This window comes from Hyalella azteca, unplaced genomic scaffold (assembly GCF_000764305.2).
Source record: "Hyalella azteca isolate HAZT.00-mixed unplaced genomic scaffold, Hazt_2.0.2 contig13949, whole genome shotgun sequence".
Taxonomy (NCBI): Eukaryota; Metazoa; Arthropoda; class Malacostraca; order Amphipoda; family Hyalellidae; genus Hyalella; species Hyalella azteca.
The window spans coordinates 323602-351556 of record NW_025943851.1 but is presented as its reverse complement, the minus strand read 5'-3'; the positions used below and the strand labels follow the sequence as shown (position 1 = coordinate 351556).

At 38.5% G+C, this 27955-nt stretch overlaps 1 protein-coding gene across 2 annotated transcripts; it reads left to right on the top strand.

Moving 5' to 3' along the window:
* The first annotated feature begins 272 nt into the window (after positions 1-272).
* Positions 273-27599, top strand: LOC108672279 (AP-3 complex subunit delta-1). 2 transcript variants are annotated; one of them, XM_018159922.2, is made up of 27 exons: positions 273-470; positions 2582-2677; positions 3346-3474; positions 3794-3934; positions 4201-4330; positions 4829-4968; positions 5979-6052; positions 6902-6951; positions 10287-10315; positions 11800-11848; positions 12233-12378; positions 12554-12702; positions 13102-13335; positions 13874-14036; positions 14616-14830; positions 15414-15585; positions 16202-16367; positions 16976-17100; positions 18397-18527; positions 18788-19052; positions 19343-19450; positions 19902-20156; positions 20737-21024; positions 21413-21580; positions 22095-22214; positions 22590-22742; positions 23697-27599. In XM_018159922.2, exons 1-26 carry the CDS (start codon positions 375-377, stop codon positions 22686-22688), a joined length of 3738 nt encoding a protein of 1245 aa, XP_018015411.1. In that variant the 5' UTR covers positions 273-374; the 3' UTR covers positions 22689-22742; positions 23697-27599. The 2 variants fall into 2 exon arrangements, with proteins under 2 accessions (XP_018015411.1, XP_018015409.1); XM_018159920.2 differs by having other exon boundaries at positions 10266-10315.
* Positions 27600-27955: the final 356 nt, after the last annotated feature.

Below are 27955 nucleotides of genomic sequence, written 5' to 3'. Positions count from 1 at the left end.
AACGCTGCTATCAGGGAGGCTGTTCCACATGTCGGTGACTCGAAGCGAGAAGAAATGTTGTCGCATTGATGTGCTACAACGCAGTTTTTTAGTACAACGCAGCATGACCAATAAATTAATTATAAATGGTGACGATTGTAAAAGACATATATTTTATTAATTTGGGACATTTATACCATAACATTGGAGAAGAAGGACAAACTATGAATAATTCTGAGCGTTTCATTAATCGGCGCAATATGGCACCGCGAAGAGGCACCAACCTCTCAACGTCAACACAACCCTTCCACGCAGTGTTTCTTCGTGACGAACATATGTCGGAGCTCCGGTAGTCGTTTCCACATTTCTTTAACATAAAACTTGTCAAAGCCAAAATGGCATTGCGTAAAGTTAAAGGCAATTTAGAACGCATGTTCGATAAAAACTTGACTGATTTAGTGAGAGGAATACGAAACAACAAAGACAATGAGGTAAGTTCCTCATTTACGACGAAAATCATAGATGAAGTCCACAGTTTTCATGAATAGTTAAAATTAAAAAAGCAACATTAGGTACTTCTCAATTCCTTATGCTACAATCTTTATCAATTATTCCAAGATAGTTTGAATGCAATTAGGCACTATGTCTCATTTTTTTTTTATACTACTGTATTACTGTGTCCCATCTCATGTGAGGCTGTGAGCTATTCACAAGATATCTGTTTAAGTAACTGTTTCTGTCTTTCACTCTTTCTGATCATCTTTAGCAAATTAATAATAATTTCATTCAAATTTCAAAGATTGTATTTTGGATATTTGAATCACTGTTAGTCTCAGGAGTCTTAGCTATTTGCCTGGCCTTTACCCAAAAGAATTGAGTAGCTATTATTTACAATACAATCATTGAATCAATGCAGCCTATTATGCCCTATATAGCTAGCTAAATCAGGCCAGAAGGGCAGAACTTGCAGAAGCTGCATTCATGCTCCAATTACTAATCCAAAAAAAAAATATATTATCCAATATCCAGAACTGCTTCTCAATTGAAATCTTACTGATTTTGAATTCATGGTCATCAGGTCATGGGTCCTAGCTACTTTCAGGAAAAGAATTTTATTTTTACCCTCACCCTGCCCTGGCCAATGGCCATTACCATTTACCATGGACATGCCTACATGAAGGTTTAGAATTTTCTACTTATGACTAGAATCTTGATCCTGAAGTGACAAACTTTTAATACATGTGGAATCTCATGGCTAGGTTGCATATACTGATACTTTCCTCAACAGTCAACAGTCAACACTAAGTCTGAATATGATGTGAGATAATTCATCTACCCTACCTTGGCTACCTAGCTAGATTCTTGTTGCTTCTAAAATGACAGAAAAGCTTAGTTGTGGTTCAAAAGGTAGATATATTCCACACTTGTTAGTTGTGGCAGAATGTGGCCATGGGTTTAATTTATTCTCTGACATTGGCAGTTTTGGCTCTATATTTTATTTATTTAGATTCTCCCTATTTTCAGTGCTCACTTTATTTAATGTGACAGACTGACAGTATTCTACTAATCTACTTATACCTAGGTATATTTAATCATGATTTTTTTAAACAAATTCTTGTAACCAGACACAAAATATATCTAGTCTTCAAACCACTACCTAGTGCTAAGAGTTTTTTTGCTAATCCCATTTTAGAGCCTTTAAATTCCAAAGTTATTTGAAAATATGTCACTATTGAGCATTGTGACAAAAAAAGGATTTTTAAACTCAGTTCCTTTTTAATAGCCTGATCTAGTTCAAATTTTTGTTCAATATCCTATGGAGTTACCCAGTTAAATATTGAGGGCCTAACAGCTCATTGGGAAGGTCAACAAAAAAGTATCTATTTCCACTACTACCTATGCTTTAGAGCTACAAGATTTTTTTTTGTAGGAAATTTTGCTTGTAACTAAGTCTAGAACTCAACTATATCCTATATTTACCTATACCGATATAAACTATATCACCAATAGGTAGGTACCCATTATCCATCCTATAGGATCATTAGGATAGCTGAATCTATTCCTTTTAGCAGGTTTCATTGATGATTAGATAATTTGTTTTACTTACAATTTTCTGATTAGAAAATGAATGATGATTAGAAACAATGAATAAAATACTATTTTTTTTTCTGCATGACATGGTTATCAAATAATCAGGATATCAAAGGACATTTTCAATTTGTTAATGTTTCAAAAAAGTCAACTATAGTCTATTGTAGATATTAAATGTTATCAATTATTGTTGCCTATGCTAGTGAGAGGTAACTTGAATCAAACTAAAGAAATTGAATAAAAATTATGTTGATCAAATATGTACATAAATCATGGGCTTCAAGGTTTGAAATGTGCTCCACAATAATTCTTTTGAAGAAGTGACATTGTGACATCTAACCTTGTGTCCTAATTTGCATTTAAAATTCTACAAAAATATTCATATTCCAGACTGTGGTATACAGTGTAGAATTGATTTATAGCTAAAGTAAAGCAGGTTGTGGTTTTGATAACCATGCTGAATCCATTCAAATTTACCTACTTGTAATTATGCTTCATTTTTTTTCTACAGGGCAAATACATTGCTCAGTGTATGGATGAAATTAAGGCAGAGCTCCGACAAGAGAACTTTGCTGTCAAAGCAAACGCTGTGGCTAAGCTTACCTATGTAAGTATGCTATGCTTGTTTGTCAATTATTTATAGCTAAGTTGTTTTAATCCATGATGATATAATTAATTAAATATTGATTCTTTGCAGTGCCAAAACTGTCCTGATATTTTAGGAACTGAATATCTAATTCAGAAATTCAGTGCCATGTGTGTATTGAAATTTGTTTTCCTTAATGCCTAGCAAGAATGAATGACTTATATTTAAAGTACCGTACTGGGTCTGATGTAGGAACTATTATTGTTTGGGTGGACATGAATTTGTATATATTGTACAGATATTTAAAAAATTGTTTTTTCTTGCATATTAGTGTGAAATAATCTCATTGCATGTTTGGAGCTGTATTTTTCAAGTAAAAAAATTAACCTAATATTCTCAATATATTGAACTGTTTTTTTGGCAGTCATTGATATAAGATCATTTCCACTTTCTTAGTAAAATTTATAGATAGATCTAGTGGTAATTGTCAAAATCAATTCCCATTATGTGTGACAAAAGGAAATCACTTTATCTGCAGTAATAAAAAAAAAAAATCAGTTATATTTCTCTGTTGAATGGTGAAACTTTGTTGAAAATTAAGCTGTCTGTACATCTTTTTTCATCAAGTACATTGATTGTAATTAAGTGCTCTAATCAACAAATAAATGTATTATTGAAATCATTTACAGCTGCAAATGCTTGGCTATGACATCAGTTGGGCTGGCTTCAACATTGTTGAGGTGATGAGTTCTTCCAAGTTTACTTACAAGAGAATAGGATACTTGGCTGCTTCCCAGTGCTTCCATCAAGACACAGAGGTGAGCAGTTTGCTGAACATTCTTAACCATTTCTTCCATGACTGAAGTAGATTGTATTCTCTGATGATATTCCTTATATATGATGTGCAAATAAGCTCCTGCCAATTGTAGAGGTTTTATCAGTGGTAAATTGTGTTTCCCTGTAGGTCGTGATGTTCATAACAAATATATATGTTCTGCAGTGATCTTAATGGCCAGAATGAATATTGAATATTATTATTAGAATATTTTCCTTGGTTATCTTTCTTACATTTGAAGTGCAGTAAAGCTCATACCAGTTTTTGATGGTTGATTTATGGTATGTTTTGTATCCCTGCAGGTCGTCATGCTCACAACAAACATGATCCGCAAAGACCTTAATGGCCAGAACATGTATGATGCGGGGACAGCTCTCACTGGCCTCGCCTGCTTCATCAGTGCTGATCTTGCCAGGGACTTGGCTAATGATGTCATGACTTTGGTGATTACTCCTTTGTGTTTACATGTGCTTGCTGCAATTTTTATTAGTTTTTATACATGAATGCTGTAAATTTAACTTATAGGATAAAGCAGCAAAAGGATTGAAAGTTAATTTACTGGTAAAAATCCATCTCAAGAAGCTTTCTAGTGCCATAAAAAATATTAGCTGTATTTCTTGTTTCAAGGTTCATTCATGCTTAGATTTCATGAAATTTTTTTATATTTGTTCATGATTTGTTATGCTAAAACTGATGATAATTTCCACAGCTGAGCTCGACCAAGCCATATCTGCGCAAGAAGGCCGTTCTGTTGCTATATAAAGTCTTCCTGAAGTTCCCCGAGGCTCTCAGACCAGCCTTCCCCAGACTCAAAGAGAAGCTTGAGGACCCTGACCCTGGTGAGTAATGGTGGTTGGCAACACTGAAACAAATACATGTCTATGTTAAATGTAGATATCCAATAGTGAGAGAGTAATGCTGAACAAAAAATCAATATCAGGTTCCATGTACCTACCGAGATCTCCAATAGTGAGAGGGTAATGCTAAAATTTATTTTGTACGGTAGTTGTTATTGGAATAAGGTTAAGTAGTTTTCTTGCATGGTGGTTCCCCCCAGGAAAGTGTTATAAGTCATGTTAGTAACCGTTGCATTAATGCAGATCAAAGATCTGCTTTCAAGCTAATCTTAGGCTGCAAATAGCATTTAAGGTTCCTCATGTGCAAATGAACAATGGTGTTGTTGCTTGGACCATTTATTTATTACGTATAAAAGAGCTTCAGTTTGAGTGAAATTCAACAACAGTTTTTTTTGCCTTATTAAAGTCCCCTGCAGCGCAACAAGAGCCACTGTATATACTGTATATGTAAGCATGAAATGTTCTCTGTCACTCCGGCAGGCGTCCAGTCTGCTGCAGTTAACGTCATCTGTGAGCTGGCACGGAAGAACCCCAAGAATTACCTCTCACTGGCCCCTGTATTCTTCAAGCTTATGACGTCATCAACCAACAACTGGATGCTCATCAAGATCATCAAGCTTGTGAGTGTACCTGACTTTATGTATTTTGGTTTTGCCTAGGTGGCTTTGACTACTTTTTTCATTTCTCCTGTTAATTTTGTGGATTTTTGTTGAGTTCTTCAAACTGCTTCTTTTTGACATTTTATGTCATATTGTTTGGATTAATTAAAAATTATTTTTCTCAGTAAAATGTTTGAATCAAAGCAATCCGTACCTTAAATTTTAATTTTCCATCTATGTGCGAACTCAGCTATCATTTTATATGGATATGGATTTGTTTTCAATTTTCATATTCATGTATGTTAATTATGACATCGTATTTTAGATTTTACCACTGATCAAGCCTTATACTTCTTCCAACACTCATATGTCCGTTTTTTTCTGTGGCAAGAGCATTTGCCTTTAAATTCAACCTTATTTAAGTTAATGATATCTATCGTCTATACGTATATATTGTAGTTTATCTCATCATTGATTGGAATCGTTCTTTCTAACTTGAAAACTTACCCTATTTTGGAATTTAAGTCACACGTCTGGAAGCTAGAGCCTTCATGTTCATAATGTATTCCATCATTGAACTTGAATCAGCGCCGTCTGTTAACTTGAACATTCATGTTCATGTATAAGATATATGTGTAGGGAATTATTTGGAGCTACACATTTCGTGTGTTGCGACGCCGTCGAGCAGTTCGGTGTACTGGCTACGATCGAGCCTGCACTGGGCCCTAAACTGAGCCGTCCGCTCACTGAAATAATTGCCAGGTACTGCAGTAACTATTAATAAAAATAATATACAAGTAGTTGTGCTCGTGGTGAGCATAAATGGCCTATCACGGGGCATACTTAAATATACGAGTAGTTCTGCCGGTATTACTGGTAAATGGCCTATACCTGCTGCTGCCACGGTACAGATCGCTAGAAATTCGATCGCTTCACAATTACTGATAATGCTTCAGCTGAGAGCTGAAAATCTGTAAATGCATCACCTGCTTGAGTAAGCTTGAATGCCCCCCACCTCCCGCCTCCAACAGTTTGGCGCCCTCACACCCCTAGAACCCAGGCTTGGCAAGAAGCTCATCGAACCTCTCACCAACCTCATCCACAGGTATGCTTGGGTTGTGCTTATGTGCTGCGGGTAAGCTGGGAGTTGTTCGTATATGCTAAGTTAATGACGTGCGTATGCAGAATATATTTGTGTGCGAATGCCACAGATAATGCTTGATCCGTCTTTATGCGATGTCATGCGTATGCTAAAGATATATTAATAATGTTTATATGCTGCGCCAGTGAGCTAGTGCCCCTACGTACATTGCATTAGGCGTATCGACGTTATTACGAGTGTAGGAATAGTTTGTCATACATTACGTTATTATCGGTCTTGGCAAAGATTCTAGTCAAAATATGTCCTCTTCCTGAGTTACTGATTAATGTAGAAACTGATTAAAAGTATAAAAAATGTGATCATGCTGAATTGCATTGATAGTTTGAAATGGTGTGCGACTCAGAGCTGTGAGACTAGAACCGTTTTGTATGCTGGAATGACTGATTCCCTGTGACGATGCAGACGCTGTGAGGCTCACGCTGTGATCCTGACGCTGTGATGCAGACGCTGTGAGGCTCACGCTGTGATCCTGACGCTGTGATGCAGACGCTGTGATGCAGACGCTGTGATGCTGACGCTGTGATGCTGACGCTGTGGTGCTGACGCTGTGATGCTGACGCTGTGAGGCTCACGCTGTGATCCTGACGCTGTGATGCAGACGCTGTGATGCTGACGCTGTGATCCTGACGCTGTGATGCAGACGCTGTGATGCTGACGCTGTGATGCTGACGCTGTGGTGCTGACGCTGTGATGCTGACGCTGCCTGTCGTAAATCCCGTGACGAAGTGCGTGGTCACGCGTGTTGCTGACGCTGGTATCGTATTCGTATTTTTATTTATCGTGTTCGTGCAGCACGTCAGCGATGTCGCTGCTCTACGAGTGCATCAACACCGTTATTGCTGGTAAGGCTTGAAAAAATTTAAAACCTTATTCGTGTCGTGTAAGATTAGCGGTTGTGAATAGTTATAGCGTCAACACAATTAATTGCCCAGACAACTGTGAAAATAGTCCTTTTTCGTATTAGCTCTCAAATTCCATGATTGAACTGTTAACATTTTCACCAATATACTGAAATGGAGTTTCATATGCCCCCCGTAAAACTAATTTGATTAATATACTAGAGCCACGCCATGACATTATGGTAAGGGTTAAGTTTAGTATAATAGGTATATATGTGCTTGTCAACTACAATGGCCTTTACATTTTTCTTTATGTTTATGTTCTAAGTTTTACTTTTCAAGTGATCTATAGACAGACATTCATAATTGTTTAAATCTAAACCAATGAAAACAAGTCGCTAACAATTATGTCTTTATATTAGTTATGGATAAAATTCAGCCGAGCAGTCAGGCGAGGACTGATGACAGACAGATGCTTACACGAGAAGGGCGCTCAAGTCAATACAGCGCACATTATTTGTATTCAATGGTTACATATTTAGAATAATAATTCTAATGGTGATGCTAATTGAGATGGAACCATTTGTGTCTTAGACAGTGGTGGGCACAGCTAGCCTAAAAGTTAGCTTCGATAACCGCTAATCCGCTAACTGAAAAGTTAGCTTCGATAACGCTAAACCGATAAATCACCAAAAAATGTAGCGGAATTTGCCGCTAACCGCTAACTTTTAATATATAAATTTAGATTTCGCTTCATTTTTTTTGGGGGGGGGCCTAGAACTCAGAAAAACAGGCCTAGAGAGCTGAACTTTCAGCCTTGAAAAGGAGCTTCCCAAAAAGATGTAGCATGCCAAGATCAGATGATGATCAAGATGTTTGTAACATAAATAATTAAATGAACAAATGAAATTAGGCAGTAGTTGACATTCAACATACAGTTTATTAAACGAATAAGAAATATTAAGGTTACACCAGGGTTACACACTCCTTTTACTCTTCTCAACGAAAAGGTTCATCAACACCTGCTCGCCCAAGAAGGCAACGTCAGTCAATTCCTCCTTCGAGCTGCTTTCCAGCCAGGTCTTCACCAAATTCTGTGCCTTGGACTTCAGTGACCCGTGGCTCCTCCTGCACTCCATGGGCTGAGTAATGCTGCTGAAGAAATCATCTTCCCCATCATCGTCATTGCTGGTGGTGCTGCTGCCCTCCTCAACGGTCTCCCTCAGGGCTGTCTCCACGGCGGTCTCCATGGCCTTCTGTACCCTGCTGAGATGGCTGTGATTATGCTTTTCCAGCCAGAACAGGCGAAACTTAGGGTGGAAGGCCGCTGCCAGCTGGCACTCCTTGTCTTCTAGGAGGGACCCAAATCTTTTCGTGTTGTCTGCCAGCATTGCGTCCACCAGAGGACTGCAGTATAGGTGTGGGCGTGGCACATGGCTTACGATACTTAGCATTAAATCAGAGATTTTTAAACATTTTTAGCGGACTTCCAATTAGCGGAACAATTTAGCGGAAGCTAATTGGTCCGCTAAAGGTTTTCAAAGTTAGCTGAACAGCTAATCCGATAAGGAAAAAGTTAGCTTCGCTAATTAGCGGTTAGCGGATTAGCGGAACTGTGCCCACCACTGGTCTTAGATGTGGGTAACAAACGACGTCATTTTGGACGTCAGCTGTGCCCGATTCTGTAATCAAAATTTTATTTCGAATGCGAATGTATTGGGTTCGCTCCTTAGTCAAATTCTAGCTAGGCGAGTTTTAAGTTCTGTCACAACTCAGATATGCTGACTTAAATCCTGGTTGCGTATACATCTGTCTATTCCGTATGTGGAATAATATATTTCAAGGTTAATTTATTAATTCTGATTCTGACGCTTGCATGTCCAACTTGCTTGCATGTGGTTTGCTCAATATTTTTATTTCTCCTCCTTCCCCTCTGATGCTCACTCTTCTCGTTACCACTTTTTATTTGCGAAATTAATCGTAATTTGTTTTTTCTGTTGCCGGAATTAATTTTTTATACCGTTATATTTCATATTGTGTTGCGCCCATAATAACTATATTGTTTGCTCACAAAATTTAAATGCATCCTTCGATAGACATCTTTATCCTAACAGGGCAGAAATCAGTTTCTGAACAAATATCTTTCATGTTTACGTTTCTTCTTTAGTCCAATTTCTTCGTAGCTGAAGTCTGGCTCCGTACTTGCAACCCTCAACGCCTCAATGATCTTTTCAAATTTGTATCTATGCTAAACTGTTAAAGTTACCTATACATGCATATCTTTTTTCTATCCATTTGAATCTAGGAGCACGTTAGCAAACAGGAATTTATATTTTCGTTTCTCTAATTGCCTTTTCAACTTTAAATACTCAGGATTTTTTTTCTGCTTCTGCGAATTTATTTACTGCCTGGCAGCCTGCTTTCCTCCATAGGTTAATTTTTCTACAACTGCTAGAGAGGCACATAATAATCATCCACAATCCTTAACTGGTTCTAAGTTGCCTGGTGCTTTGCTACCCACAGAGACACAATATGACCTCTAACTATCCTGAACTTTATTCTAATTGGTCTGTGTTATTTTCAACCCCCTTAGGAGGAACATTACGATCTTCCGCAATACTAAACCCTATTCTAAGTGGCCTGTTTTTTTTTTCTATCGAAACGCAAAAGATATTGCGATCTTCCTAAATCCTGAACTCTATTCTAATAAGTCTGCCTTGTGCTTGCATGTACTTTCTTATTGCATCGTCTACTCTTCGTTTCATACCTCTCATTGATCTGCTAGTAACTTGTTCTGCAGCCACATTGTTTCATTTATCGCTATCACATTTTTAGCTAAATAGTATCTTTCTGCAGCTTCTGCTCTTCGTTTTCTGTTTGATCTTTAGCAGTAATTCATACTCTTTGCCTGATTCTTTCCTAAAATATATCCATAACCTTACTGATCTTCTGATTCATTCCTACCTTAGCCTATTCATATGTTTGCATTAATTTTGCACGGACGAAAATCGCCAGCGATTTTATAAAAAATCGGCTGATCTAATTTTCTGGTCATTATGAAAGGCTAATAAAATATAAATTTATACCTATGCTAAATGTCCTAACCTAATCCTCTTGCTTACATTGCGCCTGCAGCCGCTACTTCCATCGAGCTTCCTTTGATAAGTTAGTGAATATTATATGATTTATTATGATGATTTAGATGTGTGATGTTAGGTGTTGGCTGTACTCGTGTACCGCTGGTGTCTCTGACCGTGTGTGTCTTTCTCTCTTGCTCTCCTGCTCTTGCTCACACTCCCCGCCATCACTCACCACAGTGCTCATTTCTATCTCTTCAGGGATGCCCAACCACAATGCCTCTATTCAGGTAAGCGCTGCTCACGTCTCTACTTATTAAGTTAAGTGAAGCTAGATTTTTGTTCCGTGTTCATATTATAGTGTGGCGAATCTCCTTCCCTAGCCCGATTAAACGAACTCCTTGAGTTACTGGTCTTGATGAAGACGAGAAATGTGAAAAAATTTTCACCTTTTTGCGTAATGCAAAAATTAAAAAAATGTTACCAAAACTTACGCTTTCATTTGCGCCACAGAATAGCGAGAAGCCAATAAACTTTTGTTGCTTGGTGGCATTATTTTTGGGAATAAGTTGTATGTATGTTGAGCTTTGATTCAGGGAGTTCATACTGAAACTTTACAATTATTTTATTAGGGGATGAGAAGTTACAATGAAAATTCTTTGATTTTTTAAGTTATAATGACGTTTAATAAATTCCAGGGAGCGTTGATTATACAGTACGGTTCGTGAGGCGCTCAAATTTAAGGGGTGTGCTGGAGCGCTTTTTTTTTTTTTTTGTTAGTGGCTTGATGATATTTTAGTTGCATTTTCAAGGTGAAGCGTGTTGATGTGTTGCAGCTTCTGACGATAAACAAGAATAATTAAGCTTTTATTCATATTTGAATCTATCATGTTTGCGGTTGAGGGTAATTGTGTGCTTAAATTTTGAAACATCCTGAATAAGTACCTTGGTTACTAGTTACTACCATATTCGCGGGTGACATGGATAATCCTGAGCTTATTCCATCGGTGGTTTGTGATTTTGAGCTTGATTTGGTCCGTTCGTGTTTACCCTGTCAGGTAGCCCATAATATTTGATTCATGGAGCTTCTTGAATGCGAGAAATGCTCTTCATGTCCTCAGTTGGCCATAGCGTGGAAAAGTGCATATTTTGAGTTTACGGTGATCGGCCGGTGATACTTTGAGTTTACGGTGAGAATCCAATTAACACGACACTTGTTGCTTAGTGGCCGTCCCCTTACCGGGCACGTGATGGTGAAATTTAGAAATTGATATTATTGAACTCACACGCCTGATGATTACTACTACTGATTCATCTTGATACACATCAATTGTGTCAACAAAATGAATTTCGATGATTGTGTTAATTGCTGATTGATTATTGAAAAATATTCGTTCCGTGGGTTCTATTGAAGGGTTCATTGGCGTTGCTTTTTTCTGCCCAGCCAGTAATGCAATGTTGAACATTTGAAGTTGTGTGTTAGTTCAATAGTTTTTAATGTTTACAATCTTAGGCTTGTTTTTGGATTGTAATATGGTGATTAAATATTAATGCGAGTTCCGGCGATTTGCTCACGTAAATTGTATTGCTTATATTACCCGTGTTATATGGTAGCTTTTTAGTACTGCTTTACATTGACTGAAATATTGCTCTATCTTTGATACATATTTGCATCAAATGAGTATAGCCTCTGATTGCATTGATGCTTGGTGCTGGTGCTTGAGCGCATTTCACGACTGTGATCCCAGTTGACGATTTATGGACTGTTGTGCAGCTCTGCGTCCAGAAGCTGCGCATCCTCATCGAGGACTCCGACCAGAACTGTGAGTCTTGCAATTTATACTTGCATCTCCAAGTAAAGAAATAATCTAGAACCTAATGTTGAATTTCTGAATTAAGGAAGTATTCAAGCGGCTTTTTAGAGTTTTTCGACGTGTACCGAGGGCCGGCAAGTGGCAAGTTTGGACGTCCTGGCTCTTACAGTTATTGTTTAGTGGCGAATATCTTGTATTTTTTCTCAGAATTGACAAAGGTGCATTATTGAGACTTGGAACTTATGTATTGTAGTTGAAAAGCTAAGTACATGCGAATGACAACATAAACAGTGGTTAAGATTGAATTTATTGATAGTAAATGACCACGTTAACAGCGGTTGAGGTCGGTATTGTTAGTAGCTAAGGACAACATTAACCTGAAGATATTTACAGTAAAGTACCTGGGCCTGTTGGCCATGGGCCGCATTTTGGGCCCTCATCCGAAGGCTGTACAGCCTCACAAAGACCTGGTGCTGGCCTGCCTCGACGACAAGGATGAGAGCATCAGGATCAGAGCTCTAGACCTCCTCTACGGCATGGTGAGTTCCCAAGTTTTCTCTCTAAGGCTAATATTAATATTGTTGGGTTTCAGATGAAATTTGTCACAAGTCAATAATACCGTTCAGTTTTGAATTTAATCATACTGGTCCAAGCTATACCAAGCAAAACTTATTGCCATTATGAGCAAAACATGTGAATTTTCTATCACAATAGGTGAGCAAAAAGACAGTGATGGAGATCGTACGGCGCCTGATGACGCACATGGACAGAGCAGAAGGGACCTTTTATCGCGACGAACTCCTACAGAAGATCATCCAGATCTGCTCGCAGAACAACTATCAGTACATCACAAACTTTGAGTGGTTCGTCATTGTCGTTTGCTTACTTTCATACTCTTTAAACTGATTGAAAACTCTCGTCAAAACGTTAAGTTAAATTAACACATTTGTATGTGTTACTCGAGTGAATTGAATCAGTTATATGTAAGACCTTTTATGAATTTAACAAGCATCCCCAATTTCAATTACGGTATCCGGCGTTAATTACTGCATCGTAACTCATTTGTGGTAGTATCTATAGGTAGTACTTTCTTTCCTCTAGATTGTGTTATACTCGTGTTGCTGAAGTCACAGAGGAGATTTTTACGCAAAATTTTCATTCGCATATACATCATCATGGCATTTTCTTTGCTATAAAATTCTTATGTTGAAACCAAGAAAGTTCTTTATGGATACCTCATATGTCGCGTGTGTTGTGTGTAGGTACATCAGCGTGCTGGTGGAGCTGTGTCGCATGGAGAGCAGTCAGCACGGAGCCCTTATAGCCGCCCAGCTGATGGACGTGGCCATCAGGGTGGGGGCGGTGAGAGAGTTCACTGTGGGTCAGATGGCTCTGCTGCTGGAGAACGCCCACCTCCTGCTGGGGCCTGCCGCCGCTAACTCCTCCATCGCTGAGGTGCTCTTTGCCGCCGCCTGGATCTGCGGCGAATTTGCTCAGTGAGTATTGGAGGGCAGGAGGTTGTTCATGGTGAGAAGGCGGATGTTCTTCGCGTTGCACTGCACGCACACCTAATTTTATTGCACTCTCATGTTGAGCTATCTTCATTATTTATAGTGATGTCATCGTATCCTGAGTTATCTTCATCATTTATTGCGATGTGATCTTATCCTGAGTTATCTTCATCATTTATTGTGATGTGATCTTATCCTGAGTTATCTTCATCATTTATTGTGATGTGATCTTATCCTGAGTTATCTTCATCATTTATTGCGATGTGATCTTATCCTGAGCTATCTTCTTTATTTATAGTGATGCGATGGTATCCTGAGTTACACTCCTGTTTTTTTGCACTCAATTGATCTTTTGAAATATTTTTATTACATCTTCTCAAATTATTTTCGCCGCCTTCTTCTAAAATGTATTGATAGTAATTTCTTCATATCAATATCTTAGTTAGTAATTTGTTTCATTTTTTTGTAGACTCTAGATTTTTATGTGTGATGTTCTTAATAATATTTATGACGTTGTGGTCAGCCTGCTACCGAACGCGCGCAACACGCTAGAGGCGATCGTGCGGGGACGGCTGTGGAGCGTCGCTGGCCACATCCAGGCCGTGATCGTCCACAACCTCGTCAAGCTCTTCATCCGCATCGTCGTCACTGCCGAGGAGGAGGACGATGCTGATATGATCAATGAGGTTACCTATACATTAACTTATTGGTCCTCAATAGCCATTAATTGAGAATGTTATTAACAGCTTTAAGTTTATTATTTTCACTCTCGTGCCTGAACTCACACGAATCCTGACCGTTTCCTGGAGTCATTTCCTTTGGAAATCAATTAAAAATATATTTTTTCATGTAAAATACTTCTGCTTGCATTTCGTATTTTGGATAGCTTTGTTCTGAAGCATTGTTTTCAGAGCGTGACTGGTGCTTGATTTTCAACCTTTTATGTAAATGTGCAGTACGTACGAACGCTTACTATTTATCTACTGACCTTTTCATATTTAATTGCATTTTCAGTGAGCATTCCGCGTACAGGAGTCGTGTATGCCAATAACTCGTTGAATTATATTAATGCCATTTTCAGAGAGCATTTCGTGTAGACGAATAATGAGTGCCAACCACTCATTAATCATACTATTATTTCCATTTATGAGTGTACTTAGGTTAGATGAATCATGCATTCCATTGTATGTATGAAATAATGTATGTCATTGTATGTATTGAATAATGCATGTCATTGTATGTATAGAATAATGTATGTCGTGCAGGTAACAGCGCTGCTGGAGGAGCGGCTAGCGACGTGGAGCAGTTCAGCAGACCTGGAGGTGCAGGAGCGCGCGGTGTTCGCCCTGCAGCTCGTCTGCCTCGTCAGGGACAAGCGCGCCGCGGGGCTCAAGCTTGGCCCTGAGCTCGCCCTCCTCACCGCCGGAGAGCTCAATCCCGTCGCGCCCAAAGCTCAGAAAAAAGTTCCTGTACCAGATGGGTGAGTTGACATTCAGTGGAAACCTTTTCTTTGCTTGATTTCTTGTTGGAATTCATCGCGATGGGTCCCGTCGCGCCAAAACCTCAGAATAAAATCCCTGAACCAGATGGGTGAGTTGATATTCGCGGAGAAGACTTTTTAATTTAATTTATCGTTTTGCATATTGTTAATTTACGTCTAGGAATCTCGTTGCGCCCAAAGCTCATATAAAAGTTCCTGTACCAGATGGGTGAGTCAAAATTCAGCAGAAACTCGGTTCTGACTTGAAAATATTCATTTAATTCACATAAAGCATTGTAAATTGGTTTCTCAGTGCCCAACAAATTGCTTAGAATTATATTTATGGTGTTACCATAGCCAAATAAATTCTTGTCTTTTTAATTTTCTAGCTGTTGCCGGTTGACGAATGAATTTTAGTAGCAAAATTTGACCAGAAATTCCGTTTTTATTCTAGTTGTCATTTTCAATCTGGTTAACTGTACTAGTGCACTTCATTTCGTAGCACTTTAACATGTCAATACTCTCAACGTTTGCGGTATTCAGGCCATATACGTATATTGATCTCATTAAATAATTTATTCAGTCTGGACCTGGATGCGTGGATGAACGCCCCGCCCTCTGAGAGTGAAGGCTCAGGCGACGAGGACCTTCTCAGTGGAGGCGACCTCTTCTTCAGGAGTGAGGAGCCTCCGTCGCCCTCCGTGGGCAGGAAGAATAGAAAGGCTCAGCACATTTCTGAGGAGGATATCATGCAGGTTGTTGGCTGCATCCCGTGCATATATTATTATTATTATTGATTGTTACTCACCTGCAGAATATCGATTATTTTGTAGTTTAATCCCCCGCCTCCCGCCCCATCAATAAGTTTTTCTTCTTGAAATTAATTACTTTCTTCCATTATTCTGTTGGGCGAATGTATTTTGAATTGTCATTACAGTTGAATTAAAAAAGTAAGGTAAAATCGGCAAATCTTAGTTATGCGAAATCAAATGTATAATATATAGGTTTAAGCAAAAATATTCAGTTTTGCTTAATATTCTATTCACATATATGCTCTACGTCCAGAGTCTAGACATAGAATCGCAGTTTTACTTTATTGTTTAGTTAAATCGTCATCATAACGCTTGCACCCTTAATGGTTCAAGCTACAAAGTTTTATGAAATTTATGACTTTATAAATTGTTTTCTTTATACCATAAAACTTAGTGCATTTTTCTAATTTTTTCATGAGTTTTTTCTTACTACTTATTTATTATTATTTAATAATTCCATGCTTATTCATTTCATTAATTATTTCATTCATTCGCTTATTTTATCCTTTGGGTTTCAATTCTAAGTTTCAAATAATTTCTCACTATCACGTTGCTACAGCGGCGAGCGGCGCGGTTGCAGGAGCAAGCCAACAACCCCTACTACATGAAGACAACTTCAAACCGCTCCTCGACGCGCTCCTCTCCCAAGACCAGCCTCGCTAACCTCAATGTCGATGAGATCCCCATGCAGGCCATCGAGCTGGACGTGCCTCTCACCATACCTGGTACGGGATCAGTGATACACTATCAAATTTTGTTTAGTACACGTAGCGGCCCAAGTACACGTAGCGGCCCAAGTACACGTAGCGGCCTAAGTACACGTTGCGGTCCAAGTATACGTCGCGGCCTAAGTACACGTTGTGCAATTAGCTGACGGAGTTACGAACTCTTAACTATTTTTTGATAGTACAGCCCCTGTTTTTCATCTAAGATGAGAATAATTAATTATCTGGTCTCAGAGGCGCATGCTATTATTATTCAAATCAGTGTAGGCACAATATCTCTAAACCAACGTACATTTGAACATTAAAAACTACAGTATTGTATTGACCTTCATTCTCTGAAATTATGTGTTCTGCGGAAGTTGATTTTAAGCGACCAAATCCTCTTTAAACAGAGCCAAACGGTGTTAATAGTTTTATACGAATTTACAAGCGTTTGTCATTTTGTAAATGTTCAGGAAGTTATTTATTCGATATAATTTATCCAATTTACAATACATGGAAATTTAATAAATGAAAGATATTGAACGATTATTTTCAATTTTATTTGTTAGTGATTGTCATATCAGCTGACTTCCTGGGCTAATTGTTCACTATCGTTCGAATTTCAGGCATGACTTCCTTATCCAAGTACGAGATGGTGGACGGCGACGGCGACAATAAGAAACTGCGACATAAGAAGTCCAAGAAACGCTCAAAGAGAAAGAACTTGGCTCTCTCTTCTTCAGAGGAAGAGGTGAGTCAGAGCATATATAATAGTCCTCTATAGCGTTAAATTTTATCTATTTGGAAGCATCTTGTAAATTTTCATCGTGACACCAACTCGACCAAAGGAAGAGGTGAGACTGAGACTAATAGGCCTCCACAACGTAGTTACAATTTACGTTGTGGGGCCTATTAGTCTTCCACAATATTCATTGATACAGCAACTTTGAACACGATCAGAAACTTACTTCGTTTCATTATAACGAATTTTTCATTGATCTTTGATGTTGTCAGTGAACGTTCGCACCGCCTGCAGTAATTAGATACCTCTAGTCGAACAAAGCAAACCAGTCAACTATATTTGCTACTTCTCAATGTAGGGGGCCATATTTCTTTTTTTTAATCCTAAAATGCACCGGGTATTATGAATTATACAAACCAAATTGGCTATTTTTTCTCTAAATGTCAAGGTAATCAGGCTACTTGCCTGCAACGCTCCTTGTATCAAGTATGATAGATTGCAAGTCAAATGAGAACGAAACGTGTTACATGGGTGATGTGTGTCGCGGTAAACATGAGTAACAAGGCCTGATTTCTACATTACATGCGTGCATTTAAGGATTATGATTTAATCGCATTTGCTGAATGGTAATGGGATAACATAGCACCCATTTTCGCAGTTATTAGAAGTTTTGTGTGAGGTCGTCTAATTGTGAGAAGACATTTCTTGGCGAAATCGTGTACTAAATTTAGAAATATTTACTAAAAATTCGTGTTTGCTTCACAAAACTGAAATGTTTGACAGTCAATTCGAGTAGAAGGAGACAGTCAATTCGGGCATTGATTCAGTTGTGCTCCTCTTCAATGGTGTTAACTTTACACGCATTTTTAGTACAAACAAATCTTAATTGTTTTCAATAACTCAAAAAAATTTTTCTGCTTCTCACATCACGGAATGACGTCACGTAACGGAATTATTTCGATATTAATTTCCGCTATCAATGTTTCGTGTTCAGAAGTAGGATTGTAAAATTTGTCCGTCTGCAACGTTAACCTACCTCAATTTTGGACGTACAATTGTCCTAATTTCTTCGATCCATCGACAATCCTCCAAGAGAGAAACAGTTTGAGAAGAACTTGTTTACTTGAAATCGTTCATTAATCAGTTCGCAGCCAGACCTTTACCAACGAAGAAATAAATCCCAACTATTATCCATCCTCTTCCCAACCTCAGTGACATGTCAATTCTCACATTTATTTGGGTTATTAACTGCTCACACTAGATCCCTGTGCTCAACAGCGTTAACATCGCATTGCTACGTTACAGGAGGCTCCTGCGCCCCTGGTGATCAACACGGACGCCGAGATGCCGGAGGGCGCGATTGTCTCCGACGATGATGACAGGGACAACAGGCCGCTTGACGACCCTCACAGAGCTCTTGACATTGATCTTGATAGGTGATTGATTACGATTGGAATTTTATCGCTCCGTTGCGTATTTACTATTTTAAACTGTTGGTCATCCCTCTGCCGCAGTTCAATGTTGCATTTTTGTTTGCTGAATTGTTGCATTGACTCTCGACAATTTACTCCTCATGCATGTGTCCAACTCCATTAAATTTGACATAGCCTGTTAGGCGAACAGAAGTACTTCCTTCTGCTCAAGTTTCACCATGATAATCTGACATATTAATTCAACATAGTTTGTTTTTCCGCAGCCCACTTAGCCCGACGGAAGTCTTGCCGGTGCTGCACCACCGCGAAGCTCCTGCAGCGCCGAAGCTGAAGCGCTCATCTAAACCTGCCTCTTCTACTGTAGATGCTGCTAAATCCAAGACCAAGAAAGATAAATCTAGAAAGTCCAAGAAGAAAGAAAAAAATGGGGACTTGTTAGGATCCGAACAGAAGGAAATGGCCTTGGATATTGGAGCGTCAGTGACTGATAGCAAACCAAAACCCTACGCCAACGGAGTAGATGGAAAGGTATATAATCTTGAAAAAACCGGCATTTTTCATCATGCAATAATTCTTTGTTTTGTTTTGAGTATCTAATGTTATTATTGTGAATAACTTGTTTCTGCATGGCTAAGTCGACTTTTGCATATCATATGCACTCTTTGTGGACACAAATGGAGTGCGTATGTCCAGCGTATTTTTGTAAGATACCTTTTGAACAGATTCCCCTCCCCATCCATGTATCAATTTAGTGATAAGTGTTTGAACTGGGAAAGTCATAAATATCCCTTTATTATCACGTATATTCTTGTTTGCAGAAGACACATGATGACATCGAGTTTTGGCTGAGCACCAGTGACCCCGTGGAGCAGCCTCCTGAAGCCGAGCCCGAAAACGCTCCAGCCGCAGCCGACGCTACGCAGAAGGTGGACCTGTTGTATTGAGGCTTTACTATCAAAAATAGTTGAGATATCTTAACACCCTCCACTAATCATTGAGGACTTTTTAAGGTGAATCCAGGCATGAAACCAGCCGCTACACAAACCTAAGACTACCAAATTTTCAACTTGAAAAAAGTAGCATTGCAAATTTTCGCACATAATCATTCATTATTTTTGTGGCTTCATTTGTTAATTTTTACTACCCAGGAGTCAGGCTAACTGCCAAATATTCCACAGTTATTCTGGTGAAATGAAGTGAAGAATAAAAAATCTTCGCTTTATTTATTTGATGACATCTTCATGACAATATTTTCGGAGATTGAATGCCTTTATTTTTTTTTAATTATATACTTTGAATTAATTTAGTTTAGATCTGATTGAACAGAATATAATGCAAGTTTTTTAATTTGAGAACTCTTCGTGTTTTCCTCTCTAGTCAAAAGCCACAAAGAAGAGTTCCAAGGAGCCCAAGAAAGAGAAAAAGTCAAAGGAAACGAGTAAGAAAGTCTCAAAGAAAAGCAGCAGGAAAAGTGAATTGAATTTACCGCTAGTGGATGGAGCCCCAAGTTCTGATCTTAGAACCCCCGAGGGAGTTGACCGCCGTGACTACGAGGTCGCTAACGGCCACCACGCCTCCAACGCCACACCTGACCGGCACAAGCTGCTTGCTGAGGATTCCGCTGTTGCTGTGGTGTGTTGAATCTTCGAAAAATGCATGATTAAAATTCACGTCTATTCCAATAACTTTACTTGGTTTTCGTTTGCGTGGTTTCAACTTGATTAATTTTTCTATTTGGCGATATACTCAGACGTTTCTATGCTATGAAAACAAATTATCTTTAAAGGAAATTTCGATTTGATTTAAAAATTCATAGTTTTTTTGGCCGGGTGTGTGCCTGTAGCTTTGTGCATCATATTTTCCTCGCAGTAAAATTGTCGATTGCATAGACGAATTTTTGAGACTTGGCAGGCTATTTCGATTTTGGGTTTTCATCGTTCAGTTATCAAAATTAGACAAATTACGTCGAAATTCTCTGTTTCTCCACATCACTTGTTTATATAGAGACCTCATTTCGCTCACACATTAGGCTTCAGAGAACTTGAAGTTATTGTTGTCTGTTAAGTACCATGGTCGTGAAAGTCTCCTTTTAATTTATTTGATTCTCTTAAATTACAAAGTATTCCTGAGCGTTACTCAAAGTATTCAATCTTCCGATCACTGTACGCATTATAAAGCCTTTTTAACCAGCAACGTTCCTTAATTCTTCCAGAGTTGGAGAGCTCGTCCTGCAGCTGACGGTCTCAAACAAATTAGGTTGAGTCTATCCTTCAGCGTCAGCAGTCAATTATCGGACTCGATGACTGACATCAGACTCGTGAGACTACACTTGCCTGACACTAGCAGTCTGGCGCTGACGCGAGTCAATGCTACGTCGTCTGATATAGACCTTGAGAGAGCGCTATTGTCACCTGGCGCTCCTGTGAAGAAAGCCTTGACAGTCGAAGTGCAAGATGCTACAGTACCGCACAAGCTAAGAGGAGCTCTCTACTACTCGTTGGTGAGACCTCAAAATAGTTATTAATCCAATACAGCTGCAATGTAAAGGCAATAGTGGTATCTCTTTGGCACCAATTTCTACGCATTTACATACCTGGAATTTCGTTATTCATACAACTGCAACATGATTGTAGGAATAGTATCTCTGTATAATCATTCGTTGTTACCTATTATATTTAATGAATGTGTTACTGCAATATTAAGTGAATTAAGCGCGAACAATGGGCTTAACATTGGAATGCTGTTCAAAGCTGCTGATCTTCTAGTTAATTTTCAATCCAAATAGCTGCTAATTTGCCCGTACTAGATATATTTCAATGATGTTCTCAGAAATTTGCTTGCAATGTCCGGGGTTATTTGATAGCTGATGAAATATTGGCATCATACAGAACGGAGGCAGTGAGCGAGTGCTGCCCTTGAAGTTCGAAGTGTCAGTACTTTGCTGCCTGAGCGGAGCAGGAGCATCAAGAGAGGCCTTCTCTGAATTGGTGTCTTCCGGAGCCCTGACGGCAAGATCAGCGTTCACTACATCATGTCCAGATATCTCTTTCGAACAAGTTAGTTCTGACAGACTTACGGTCAGCGTTGAAAATAGAGTAGTTTATTAGTGTTCTACTCGGTGATAGGCACTTAGTGTGATAGCTCAAACAGCACGACTGATGTGAACTGTCTGAAAACGGTAATCGGAACATTCCGTAGTATTGCGAACAGACGAGATCTACCTTACCAAATTTTTTATCTGAAGCCGATTGTTTCAAAGCAGTTGAGTCTCTATGTCTAACAGACGTACCGCAGTTCTATCTGTGCCACTATTTTCAAAATGATGATTATCATAGTTAAATACTGCCATGTCATACATCTTCCAATTGCGTCTATGACGATTCTGAAAGTATAAATTGCTTTGAATTATCGTTGAATCTTTGGTGTTCAGTTTCTGCGAGTGACAGGTTGCATCATCCTAATCATATAATCATTACATTAATAATAACTAGCATGGTGGTTAGCTGCTGTGATAATAATAATAATGACCTAATGGCTACTGTGAATACTCACTGATCGTCTGGTGCACAGCTGCTGCGAGTGCTGTGCGGGGACGGCAGCTTTGGTGTGGTGGAGCGCGTACAGAACACCGCCTCACTCTACGCTGCCTCGCTGTCAGGCCACCACGTGTGCCTTCTCACCAAACTTAAGGTGCATTAATTTACGCTGCTTGCTTTTATAGTGGCAATATTACCTAACCCTCTATTGGGCGTTACAATTATATTTTCTCGTTTTATAGTCCTATTTGTATTGTAAGTTAACCTGGCTTGGTACGACTGACATCTATTAATTAGAAGTTCCGTAAATGCTCCATCATAGATCCAGCTATGGATCATTGATGGACATGCTCCAGCTATGCGCCCAATCCAAAGGAATCAGCGAACCAATAAAACTTGCCACACACACTGATTTTAGACCGACAGTACTCTGAAACTCGTTAATAACATTTATTTTGTACAGACTTTTCTTGCAATAACCGTGCATGTAAGTGTCATGCATGAGAACAACCATGTCACTGTCCTACAGGACAGCGGCGGCGTGTGTGTGGACGGCAAGGCGAGTGACGGCACGCTGCTGGCCAACGCCCTGGACGTGCTGAGAGCGGCCCTCACCGCCGCGCCATAGCCGCGCGCCCGGCCGCTCCCGGCGCACCTCGCATCGCCTCTATTATCCGCCTACGTATGTTGTATAACGTTTAGTTATTCGCCTACGCACGTTATCCATTTAATTTGTTATTCCCTCTCGTATTTTATGTACTGTAGGTATTTGTTATTTATCTCCTTATGTTGTCTACTTAACTAATTCGCCTCTGTTTATTATATTTCATTTTTGTTGTGCCGTGCGCCACACTTTATTTTATTTTATTTGGCTCGTGTTTAACTACACTAGTCGTTCTATATGAAAGATCTTATATTATTTTCTCTAGATTACAAGTCTATGTACATGGTAATGGGTAGTAAGATTAAGCTCTAAATTAACCAAATAGTTTGAAAGCGTTCGAAAATGAATGTATTACAAATAGTTCATTTCAGATGATACATTTGATGAATATACACTGAATGGCTGAATAAAGTTTTAAACTTGAATTCAACCGGATGCGTATGTGAAAATTTCGCTCGCATGATTTACTATTTCCTCTTATTGTCTGTTAGAGTGTTAGTGTCATATTCTATCTAAATTACCAATTTACAGCCATAGATACTTGTTAATTTATACCTGTCCGTATTATCACTTTGTGATTCTTCATCATCTCTTGTTTATGATGCCAAACTTATTCTACTTATGACAAAAAGTCAAATATTCACCTAGGACCTTCTTGTGTATTTCGGTTTGACTTATACTTTGGCTGTTTTTTGTGCCAAAATTTTTTTTTTTGTGCTTACCTAAATTTCTGTCTTGATTTAATATTGCCCAAAGGTTCGTGGATATATTTTAGACCAATAGAGAATCAAACAGTGTGAGATCCCTTTGTAGCCAAAATCAAATTTTTCTCGAACATTCAGAGATAACTTGAAATATAAAGTGTTGCAGAGTGACTTATTATTCTAATGTTTCTTCTGAGTGACTTCTTAGTTTTCTTCTGAGCTTCTGAGTGACTAATTCTAATTGTTTTATTTCTCCCGTCCCGTACAGCAATGCGCGAGACTGCGTAGGTGTGACGGATCTCGCTGTGTTGGGACCACCAGCTCTACGCGTCTCGCTAAAATAAAACATTGTAAATACTTAAGAACTTGAAGCGAAATGGTAATCTGAAGCTTTCCTTAAGATATTTCTCGAGATATAACCTCATGAGGTTCTGGGGTAGATTTAATCCCAATGTGTTCCGTATTTATGCCACTCGCGCTATGCAGGCAAGGTACGCATGGTAAATGTAGAAATTTTGGTATAAATTAATAGATTATTTCCATGCGAAAACTACAATACAATATCTCGCTTGTCTCGTTGCTCGTATGTGATGGATGGCGCCTAACACCTCGGGCACGCCACCGTATACTCTGTATTTATATCGCTCTTGTTACATTCTAGGCACATTAATATTTGTCTGAAGAGTGTATTTTTAAACAGAAATATAGTCTTGAATTTCTTTACATATGATATATTTAGCATGTTAAATAGCCGGTAACTAAATGCTTTGAGGGTGCTCTCATTTAGCCTCTGAGTTGCAATGCTTTATCGTGCACTTGAAATTCCTTAGTTTCCATTCCTTATCTCTTTATGTGTGTTCAGTCTTGAATAAATTCTATTTATTATGTTTTTTACTTAATACTAAGAGTTTGACTTATTTTGTATTGTATAAGCGCCGAGTTTAATCACTCTGACACATTCTAATTTGTACGCTACGTTTCCTTCTAATTTCGTCGCATGTCTGGATTTTTCAAGGTGTGGTTGTTGCCTGTACTTAACAACCCTCACGTTATCTTTGTTAAGAATATAAAAAATTATCCCTGAATTTAAGGCTGTAAACGATATATAATTACTAAATATATAACGACCTCTTCCCTCCCTTTCAATTATGCAGCTGTAATGATTTTGTTCATTGGTTAAGATGTGCTTTTTACCTCTTTCAAAATTTCGAGCATTGTATGCTAGGGAATTCCGAACGTTTAATTATGACTAATGAAACTTCTTGAAGTCACTTACATATCGGCTTGTCATCATATTATGAATAGAAACTACTTTACTCGATTGTGAGCCTTACTAGCACTTCATAAGCTGAACAAAATTTTTGACTGCTATAACAGACCGCAGCTCCAGCATACTGGTGTCGGCTTATATACGTTGTTATAATTTAGATAACGGGTATGGGTCTATGTAATCACCTGAGTACTTTATGAGGTGCATTCTCCTCTATGTGAATACTGCTTTGCAGACATAGAGTGCCACGTTGCTCTTGCTTGCGAGTTGCTGCAGTGCCTTTGTCTGGCATTCATGGTGCCACCGTCGAACTCACTTTGAGTATCATGTTCCGCCTATTATTTACAGAATTTTTCTTGCTATAATTTACAAAATACTTACGTGTATGCGCGAAAAAATTGCATTGTGCCAGCACCATGTAGGTTTGACTACGAATGTTTATAGAATTTATTTTTGAAGTGGAATAATTTGTGATAATTTGATGTATGTTGAGGATTTTACACTACTGAAGCATTTGTTGTCGGCGCATCTGGTCTTTATAATTTATCGTTTTTCTATTGTTTTTATTTCTCTTGAAATTAAATTTGTATGTTACATCTATTGTCTTATGCTGCAGTTCTGCGTTTTCAGGGCATCTCTCATAACGCGGAATGTAATTGCGTTCTTCTCGGTCGCTGATTCTTTATCATTATTTAGTGATTCTTCTACGGTTTCTTTTACCCTTGCCTTTCATCCCGGACTCGTGTCTTTTTAACCACTTAGATTTGTCTCATTATTTACGGCACTCGATATAATTCCATGTAATAATGCCTAGTATTTTTATACAAAACCTTATATGAGCGAGAACTTATCTCTCACTCATGGCATCAGCATGCCCAAAATAATATATCATTTTTTGTCTTTGATTCAGACACGTTTGCAGATTATGGTTACCTGAAAATGTGAAAATTTAAGCTGTTTTGGTGTAACGAGAAATATTTCCTTCATGTTCAGCTTGAAGCCTCGCATCCAGAGTTGTTATATTTTCTAGAAATCTTAACTTATTTCTTTGACCTTGTTTCTGCATTGCATATTATTAGGTTGATTTAAATTATCTCTTATTTATCGTCTGATAAGATACTTTTGCGTATCTTCTAGCTGGCAGGGCATGAGACGAGCTATTAAAATAACTTGTGTTCTGTGCAGGAGTTTTTCCAATGGGTATCAGATTTCATTTGATTTATTTTACTTATGAAAGAAACATATATAATTGTATTGGAATTTCCCTCCCTTTCTACCTCAGTAGTTCTCATGTTCCTTGAGCGTGATTGTGTCAACGTTTGGGATGTGAATAAAAGCGTAAAACTTGTCAGGCATTGGCTGAGTGAGGTTACTGTTCAGTCACACCGCCCAACCTTCCAGCACAATTTTTTTTTTTTTGTTACAGGATGAAACTGAATTTTTGGAATTTATTTCGAATTATAATAGTTTGAACTGGTTTCCTTGTAATTTTTCGTATTAGTTTAGCATTACTTAAGTGAAATTAATTTTTATTTTCGCCTGGAATTGTACTGATGAGAAAATTCTTCCAACTCTGAATATCATTGGCGTGTGTATTTTGAAAATTCTTTCAACATACCACTGCTTTCTCCCAAAAGCCCCGTGTTCACTCGATATGTCGCCTCCAAATAAAGCTTTATTTTATTATTTCTTATGCGTGTGCTTATCAAATATTTGCCTGTTCTATATGGTTTGAAGTAAGGCTGATATTTTAGCCAATAGTCCATTTTAGTTAACTAAATTGTTCAAATGTTATCTTTGTAGTGTTCTGACTATAAATTACGAACTGTAATCCATTGCTAACTCATTCAAACCGTCACTTAGGTTTCCCCGATATGAGAATTATTAATTATCAGTGGTAAGATACGTATATATTCTATTTCTTGATATCCCTTTCAAGAAATCGGCCACCAATATTCAGTATTCTTTATGTAGATTGTTTACATAAAAATATAATTCAGCGCTGCTTGAGGTCTACTAATCGGGGCTTATACGTTTTGCTTAGTTTCCATGTTCTTCAGTATTTACCTACTGTCGCGTGTGTGGGTTAAATGCTTAGAAGAGGCCTCTAGAGATCTGATAAGAAGTATTTTCCGTTTTGTTCATAGACAATGTTCTACCTGTAAACTCTATTCGTGTCTGGTATTTTAGTACATTTTGTTTCTGTAGTGCCACTTTTCTGAGCCTAGGTTTGGTTTTTTTGTTTAAGAATTTTTCGTGAGAATTTTGTTTCAACATTTTCTTCGTGAGCTTATAAATTTTACTTCTCTCTTCCTCAGTCTTCGCGCATACTTAATAGTGCTGATCTGGCTCGCCACTACATGGCTTTTGCGTTTCCAGTTGATCAACTACAGCGCATGTTTTATCTAACTTAATTCTTATTTGTGAGGTGAAGCTGTTGTGATAGTGAGTTTCCTTGCATTCTCCTTCTGTTCTTCCCATATGACAATTGATGGAAGCAACCTTCTTTATGAATGTCGTCGTTTTTGTTGCTACTCACCTACTTAAATTCCTTTTTAAAACATCCAACTCAACTTTTAAACAACTTCATTCACTCGCTTACCGTTAGAGATCCTCCGTTTTTAAACGAGAACTTCTCTTCATTTACTATCGACCGTGTCTGTCAATATCGCTGTGCGACCCTGAGTACATTTGTTTGGGTAACATGGCCTGCCACTGCAGCATTTACCTTTGTTTTTCGCCGAGACCACAGCCCGTACAGGCAAGTTTGACTTTCGCAGAGCTTTGAATTTGAGTTTCTTGTATTCATTTATTTTAATGCTGCGCTCAGTCCAGAATTTAAATGTACTGTAGCCAGGTTTATGTTTTGTGTCTCTGTTGGCACTTAAACTGTGAATACCATATGTGTGTTTTTCTCCCTATTTACATGCTTGTTGAAACAATTATCTTAACATAACATAGTGATGTCGGCGCTGAAGCGTAGGCCTGATGTGGCCTGTCGCCGATTCTTTTCCCTTTCGTGCCTTGTTCACAGAAGATCTAAAATCGTGTCATTTGACCGGATCTTTTCATGACTGACGATAGTTTGAAGTAGCTACTAGACTTCCACCGGGTTCGATAAGGAGCTAGGCATTTCAAATCTGAACATATATTCTTGACTACGCTCGAAAATGTTTTTCCTCTAGTAGGAGCTAGGAAGTAGAAGGCAATAACTATGTGAATTGTTTGAGGAATGTAAAAGCTGCTTGTGATAACTG